Raw genomic sequence first — 8,286 nt, forward strand, 5'->3', positions numbered from 1 at the left:
GCCCCGCTGCTGTCATGGTAACGTAACGTTACACCGTGTGTCATCTAACGTTCGGCCGTTTCATGTTTTCTGTTTATTTAACGGCCACGTACGGGCGAGCAAACAGCTGAATCTAACATTAAAGACGATCTGTGACTGTCTGCACAGTCTGTGAATGGTTTCAGTTGTTTTCTTTGCCCCAGACTGATGTATTTGATTATTATACTGCATTACTCAATATTGAAATAAACCCATGTCACAAACATTTAAAGTTTGAAGTAGCCTGTTAGTTACCACAACATCAGTGACGTGGAAATTTGATTCATTCAGTTTTTGATATTTATTTTGGATAAATTGGTGTGTTAATTGAGTAATAGGCAACTTTTCTTTCTTTAGAATAAACAAAATCGTAGATTAATCGACTAATCGAAAAATTAATTAGATTAATCGATTTGAAAAATAATCTATGTACAGCCCTAGTGCACACCACACAGTCCAGTGCTGCACTTCCGCATTTCCGTGTTCCGCCTTTTTTCGTTCTGTCAACATTATGTTATCAATTAATATTCAGATAATCGCTTATTGACATGTATGGAATGATTCAGAGTCGTCCAAGTCTGCATCGCGATGCAACTAAGAATCAATTTCCACATCTACTTTTGCTAGATTAACGACGGATAAAATGGTCGGCATGGTCTGTGAATTAGTCATGGCTGTGTTTTGGGCATAACTTGCAATAAACCAATGAAGAGTGTCATCTCCCATTCCCTTTAAAAGCCAGGTTCGCCTCTACCATGGCGCATTGCTGTTATAATGTCGGATGAATGACACATTGTAAAAATAATAATAATAATAATAAAATACTAGGGCTGACCCCAAATAGTGAAAGATTCGATGCTTCGATGGGCAGAGCCTGATTCGACTGTCAATGTCACAGATGATACCATTTTGGCTATATTGGGGAGCTGAATGTCTCATTTTACATCAAACTACTGGTTTACATTTAATGCTGTAAATAAAAATGTGAAAAACTTTCAATAAATATTTTGAGCGTGAATAAATCCAAAATTTTAACCCTAACCCTTAGGGGCGTTGGTGCGCTTCAGCAAGGGTGTGTGTGGCAAACGAGGAAGAGACCATCAGCTGTGCCAGTGTTGTGCTGAGTTGTTTGCACTTCGCGGGACATTCGGATCACTAATCACCACTGATGAACCACACAAAGATTATTATATCGTTTTTAAACATTTAATTGGAATAGACCAGTGAGGAACCGCAACGTGCGTGCTGTGCGGCCGAGAACAGCATGCACGACGCGGTGCTGCACAAGACAGTTTAATGGCAGGCAAGCAGAGAGAAAAGCGTCAACAATAAGCCTCAGTTCAGCTGGAGGTGTACAGTGTAAGTTACAGTGAGTAATGAATAGAGACTACAGCTCTGCAGTTTCTTAAGATTAAAGCGGAGCTACACCCTCACGCCGCCACACAAAATCATATGATTGGACTATCAGTTGACTATAGGCAAGACTTGACAATTCTGATTCGACAATGCAAATCCTTAGTCAGGGACAGCCCTATAAAATACAAATAAATAAATAATGCAGACTCAGCAGAGAGAGAGAGCTTATCTGGACGAGCGAGAGAGTGAGCCTTATGTTATTCTGCAGTTCTGTGGTTAATGTGTGTATGAACTCCACTGCAGACTGGATTCTGTTAACAGTGGTAGGCAGACAGATTATGGGGTAGTGTTTGTAGAATTTTGAGGAAAATAATGAATTTCATCCATTTTGGGATAAGGCTATAACGTAGCAAAATGGGGAAAAGTTAAAGTGCAGTGAATACTTTCTGGATGCACTGTGTGTGTGTGTGTGTGTGTGTGTGTGTGTGTGTGTGTGTGTGTGTGTGTGTGTGTGTGTGTGTGTGTGTGTGTGTGTGTGTGTGTGTGTGTGTGTGTGTGTGTGTATATATATATATCTATATATATCTGGTTGCTATATACTCATCTGATTAAAATGTTCTTTATAATGTGTTTTTTTTTATAAAAAGGCGTGCGTTTCACACGTAGATTGATAAGTCATTAACGATGGCATTGTCTATCAGCCCAATCCTAATGGTTACCTGATGCAGGCACTTGCGGGCCTTGTCGTACTCGCTCCTCAAGCAGTAGGCACTACCCAGGTTGAAGAGCATCATGGCCCGAGCTGATGTGACACTGCTGGGGTAACACTGGGGAGTCTGCTTCCCTGCTGCATACACACAGACACACACACACAGGACAGGGAGCTTTTATAGTAAAATCTTTGATACTTATTCTGTTGTCTTAATATACAGCTTCAAGTACATCAGAATTTCATTCTTATTATAATTATTTTGAAATTCCTGTTAAAATATCCTATGTCAATTTTATTTCTATAGCACATTTAAAAACAACAACAATTGACCAAAGCGCTGAACAGGGTCACAGGGAAACAAAAACCATCAGAAAACACATCAGAAACCAGGTTAATGAAGGTTAAAAACTACTTCAAAAAGGTGCGTCTTAAGCAGTGATTTAAACATTTGTAGGGTCTGTGCAGCTTTAATATGCATGGGGAGGCTGTTCCATAGGATGGAGGCGCCCACTGCAAAGGCTCCATACGCCCTTATTGTTTAGCTTTGATCTCAGGACATCCAACAGCAGCTGATTTGTTGACCTCAGTGTTCTAACTGGAGAATGGTGCGAGATCAGCCAGATAAGGTGGTGCCAGACCATTTAGGGCCTTAAAAACAAGCAATAAAATCTTAAAATCAATCCTATAAACAGACAGGTAGCCAGTGGAGGGAGGCCAAGACAGGCATTATGTGTTCACGCTTTTTTGTTTTTGTTAAAAGGCGAGCAGCTGCGTTCCCATTTAAAAGTCTTTGGGAGGAAGATAGGCCTTTATTTTAGCTAGAACTCTTAACTGGAAGAAGCTGGTCTTGACGCCTGCACTGATTTGCTTACTGAAGATGAATGAGGTGTCAAAAATAACACCAAGATACAGGTGTGATTACATTAATGAGATAAAAATCATGCATAAAGGTTTAAACGAGGTAGACTCACAGGACTCGACAGGCTCGTCTCCTTTATCAGACCCTGTTGAGAAAAACAAACCAAGGATTAAGGATACAACATATGATTCAGTCTTGTTTAGAGTAATGTGTGAAACCCACAGACCTTGGTCTTGCTCGCTGGTCAGAACTCCCATTGACACGTCGCTGACATTCTCTGGGTTGAGGTGAGCAATAGCATCAGAGATCCTGTCTAATGAGATGAGGGCTTCAGCAGCGTAGAGGTGACCCAGGAACCTGAACACACAGCAGGAGAAGGAAGACAAAGACTGCTCTCAGTGTGGGCATTTGTGGCTGCAGTAGAAAGACAGATGAGGTGAACCAACAGCTGGCTTTGAGAAATACACCCAACACTTACTTGAGGGATCCAGACACCTTGGTTTGATGGAGTAGTTTCTCAGCATGGTTTAGAGCCATCAGGTTGTCTCCCAGTCCTAACGCCACATAGGCACTACAGGCCAGAATGGAGCACCTACACATCAAACAGTTGATATAAGTGATTAGTGTACAGCACTCTGGGTTCCACGGGTTATTTAAAGTTGAGTTATATACCTTTTTTTGTGCATGTAATATCTTTGCAAAGTGAAAAAGGCCACCTCAAAGGGAGTTCCCATCTCCCACAGAAAACTCTGCTCTGCTCTGAGCCTGGTTTATTTGCTCCAAACCAGCTGATGGAAACGCATCTAATTCTAAAACTTTTTTGCAACATTTCAAAAGTCTGCTTAAAATTCACATGACATTTGGATGGAAACATGGATACTGACAAGACATCCGCCTGCTGCCTCTCCTCTCCCTTCCAAACACTAACTACCCTCCAGGCATTCAGTGGGCATGAAGTCGTTACTGTGATGTAGAGACAGAGCTCAGTTAAAACTTTATGGATGAAAGATACTTTTGTTACAGATTAATAACTCACCACTCTGAAACTCCAGTCTATGTTGCTAAACTGGTAAGAGGAACATGTACAGCTGAACCGAAGCTGTTTACTGGCTTCTCACTGACCCACCCTATTCTGCTTGGCTAGTAGTCCTTAACTAGGAACTGCGCATGTGCAACTCCCAACAAAGATCATTTAGAGACAAGATGCATCACTCCTTAGCTAAAACGAAGTCTTCAACACAGGGTGAAAAGAGGAGCTGCAGCAATGTGCAGAAATGACAAAAATATGGTGTTTTCTGAAAATTAAACCATGGAAACCTGTTCTGGTACAACCCCTAAATAAGATTATGAACCTGAAAATGAGCAGAATAATACCTCTTTAATGTTACTGAATAGCAGAACTGAGGGCAGAAGAGAAAATCAGAAGAGAAGTCTCATTACCTGAGGTTTTCTACCTCTTGTTTTCTGAGAGGAGACGATGGAGCTGCCGACAAGAACTTATCAGTCTCTTGACCTTTCCCACTGCAAAACACACAACAGCATTCATCAAAATGATCATCAGATCATAAACACTGATCAACTGTGAAAAGGGTGATTATGGGCTATATGATGTACAGTACTGATATGATGAGTTATTATAGGTTAAATAGAATACTATATTCCAGTCTATGGAGACCCATTTACAGTTGAGCACCTGTATACAGCAGAAACACTCCACTGATTTTCAACTGGTCTACATCATGACACACAGTTAAAGTTATATACTGTGATGAATTAAACGCTAATGCAGAACACATTCACTCCCACACCATCTGTGAATCAGCCAATACATTAATGTCAATTTGTTTTAAGTACTTGTTCCAGTGAAGCATGCGTTGTTATATGTATAAGTAGCAAGGTAGGGAGGGAACGTGATACCTCCAAACTTCCCTTTCAGGAACTGATGTAGAAGGGCGAGGCAAGTTTCTCAACAATGTTCCAGAGCGTACAAAATTAGAAACTGGCTGTCTATACTTAACCCTAGACATCACCAGATGGTGAACAGCTGTTGAGGTCTAAGGTGCTCTGATAGTGTTGTTTGTTTGGGTGTGTGTGTGTGTGTGTGTGTGTGTGTGTGTGTGTGTGTGTGTGTGACCTGCAGGCATCACTGTTCTCGCTGCCGCTCTCTGTGCTTCCTGACTGACTGGAGCTCTTGGAGCCGTTCTCTGCCTTGGTGTCCTGCTGCTGGTGTTCAGGCAGCAACAGCAGAGCGTTCCGCAGGCAGATGGCTGCAAACTCCATACTGGCTACTGGTATAGCTGCTGACTGACCCTCACTGTACAAAGCACACACACATTCAGTACAGTATTTTGCAAGCCGTTTCCCTCTGCCTAAAGTCTTTATGCTACGCTAGGCTAAGTGACACCCAGCTCTATCATAGTTAATGCACAGTCATGAGATATGTAGAGACAGACATGAATAGATCTTCTTACTTCTGGCAAGAAAGCAAATGTTAAAGATTAACAGCATCCTTTACACTAGCTAAGAGTGTCAACAACAACAACTAACATGAAGCATTGCTGCCCTCTGCTGGACAGTAAAGGTTAAAGTCTACATCAGTAGTTTCACTTGTTCTGTTGGACTTGTCGGGGTTGACACTGACCTGTAGATAGTATTCTGGGTAGACTGGGATGCCAGCACAATCTTGCGATGGTAGCCCTGCCCAACAGTAGACTGAACTATACCTTTTTTACAAGGTAAACCTTTGCTCTCCTGCTCCGACCCCTGTAAACATAAACACAGAGACCATGAAATAATTTTCATTTGTCCTCTGTAACAGCAGATATTAACACTGACAAAAACATATATATAAAAACACATGCAAAATGACAAGTAAAATAAGCTCCAGTAAGGCAAAATGCTGAAAAAATAAAATAAAATCACTTGAATATGAAACAAAGCTAAACTGAAATCAGGAACTACATCAGTTAAATCATACCCCCTTGTTAGCAGAGATGCAGCACTCCGCAAGCCGCAGCCACAGTCGAGGGTTGGAGTGGTAAACCTGCACCGCCTCCATCAGACACTCAAATGCTGCCAGAGGCCTGCCAATGTGCAGCAGCTGAATCCCGCAGTTATACAGCAGCTCATATCGCTTGTTGGCTAGTAGAGCACACATGGGGATACCTGTGAACTTCTTAGCTGCTTAATAAAAGTAACAGAAGAAAGGGACTTGTTACTTTTTGGTGACCCACATGTTATAATCCAATATATTTTTCTAATTGGTTTAGTTCAATAAATACACAATAAGATAGCATGGGTGTGCACTTGATACCATGCACACCCATGCTGTGATTCCAACATTTTTGAAAAGTAACAGAACAGATGTTAATATATTCATAGCTTTCACATGATGTCACATTCCAAGGAAAACGCTCCCTTGGAGGACAAAAAAAATAAAAATAAAAAAAAGACATTCTTTTCCGCTGCCTGCCAACCAGGAAGCAAGTGGTGCCCTGTTACTTTGAGTTTGTTACTTCTGCGTTGCCAAAATGCTGGATGGTAGTTGTGCTTTCGGATGCACTAATCAATGAGGAGACAATCCTGAGCTGTGTTAGGTGAGGGATTCCCTACAAGGTAAAAGTAAACATTACCACAGTCGAGCGGCGGCAGGGACCTGGCGGTTTTTAATGGTGGCAATAGGCTACGGCAGCGAGTGTTGTATATGGATCGTAAGTGCTCTGCTCTTCTCATATGAACAGCCTCCGAGACAAGCATAAACGGAAGGCAGTCAATAGATAGTAACCACGGCCACGGCTTCTGTGCGCCACTGTATTCCTTCATAGCCTAGCTTAAAGTAAAATGTTAGTAGGCTGTATTATATATATATATATATATATATATATATATATATTATTCATACAGCTGATAAATGTAGTCAAGCAAACGCCCTCCTGTTAATGTCCCGGTAACTGTTCAGTGAACACACATATTTTAGGGAAGTCAGACGGCATCTTCTTTTTGTGCTGCGCGTCGCGTAGGCTACAAAAAGTTCAAGTCAATTGAACTTTGGCAGGGGCGGGCGTGTGCGTGAGACGAGCACGGCCACGACAGTTTCACAGGAACACGCCCGCTTGTCGCTACTGCTGTCGCAATTCCCGCCCCTCCCTTCCTACACGCTCGCCTCTCATTGAAAATGAATTACAAGGCGCAAAAATCGCTTCCCGTGTGAAAAGGCATTTATATGTAGATGAGTGTCAGACTCAGTCAGGAGACAGTGCTTTGACTCACATTGTCCGTTGTCTCCCAGTTGTGTGCAGGTGTGGTCGTTCTCTTGCAGTGCCTTCTTGAAGTAGAAAATGCCTAGGTTATGTTTCCCCATTGCAAAGTGAATGCAGCCCAGATTGTTCCAGAACATACATCGAACACATTCACCTGAATGAGAGAAGTCAGGACATGAGCACAATCCATCATCTAGCACATAAAAATCATCAAATGTGACTGCTAAAGATACATCTCTAATGAAGACGTCCACAGCACCTTTTTGTCAATAATGACACATTGACAGTCCTAACTAGGGTTAGTCAAACCAAAATTAGCTGTATGGCTTTTTGACACTAAGCTTATAGAGGATGCCATCAATCTTGAGAGGTACAGCAGTTCTCACCCGTCTTGATGGGTCCAGGATGCTCTGCTATATTGGAGCTGTTCAACAGCTTCACTGCTTTCCGGTAGTTTCCCCTCAGGTACTCAAAATTACTTTTGAGGAAGAGTGAGGGTGCAGACTGAGGGAGGGGAAAGGAAACAAAGGTCAGAAAGATAACCAGCAGACAGGGTGTGCAGTGATGTCACTTTTGAAACCACCCCCATCAAAACTTGTTCTTTTGTTATAAAGTTGTGGGTTTGTACACCAAGTGAAGCCAGGCTCCAGAAGCACTATGCTCTGGTGGCAGCTTAAAAAAGGAGAAAGCTTTTCATTGAAACATTTTTTAATTGTTTTCCAGGAAAACAATTACTAAGCGCAGCAGGAACAGCCATATGGAGCTGGTAGTAAGAGCTAAGCAGCCAGGAGCAGCTGCTGTCAGAATATCCGTGTCCGTTCTGGAAACCGTCATCACATGTATGGCCATTTGTAAGAGTTTGTGTGGTATTTGTGTTGAGCTAGCAGATCAGAGATGCTCCAATGTGTGTGCGTGCGCAAGTCTGTCTATCATGTGATTATCATCAAGGGAAAGAATGCAGTCAATTAGGCAGGAAATAACAGTGGTAACTGTGGTAGGCCCAATGCACACAACCACAACAATTTCTACGTCCGCTGGAAAGCTGCAGATTATGCAGTCCGGAGGGGTGCTGACCCATTCTG

At 42.2% G+C, this 8,286-nt stretch overlaps 1 protein-coding gene across 1 annotated transcript in view; it reads right to left on the minus strand.

Annotated features, from left to right (window-relative positions):
* cnot10 (CCR4-NOT transcription complex, subunit 10) overlaps window positions 1-8,286 on the minus strand; it is a 32,241-nt gene that overhangs the window by 6,776 nt on the left and 17,179 nt on the right. Inside the window, exons 14-17 of the mRNA XM_046045377.1 lie at window positions 3,424-3,537; window positions 3,172-3,302; window positions 3,058-3,090; window positions 2,094-2,221 (exon numbers count right to left, since the gene is read on the minus strand). Coding sequence (XP_045901333.1) covers window positions 2,094-2,221; window positions 3,058-3,090; window positions 3,172-3,302; window positions 3,424-3,537 — 406 coding nt within the window. The remainder of the gene's footprint in view (window positions 1-2,093; window positions 2,222-3,057; window positions 3,091-3,171; window positions 3,303-3,423; window positions 3,538-8,286) is intronic.

The sequence above is a fragment of the Micropterus dolomieu genome, linkage group LG03 (genome assembly GCF_021292245.1).
Source record: "Micropterus dolomieu isolate WLL.071019.BEF.003 ecotype Adirondacks linkage group LG03, ASM2129224v1, whole genome shotgun sequence".
In the NCBI taxonomy this organism is placed as follows: domain Eukaryota; kingdom Metazoa; phylum Chordata; class Actinopteri; order Centrarchiformes; family Centrarchidae; genus Micropterus; species Micropterus dolomieu.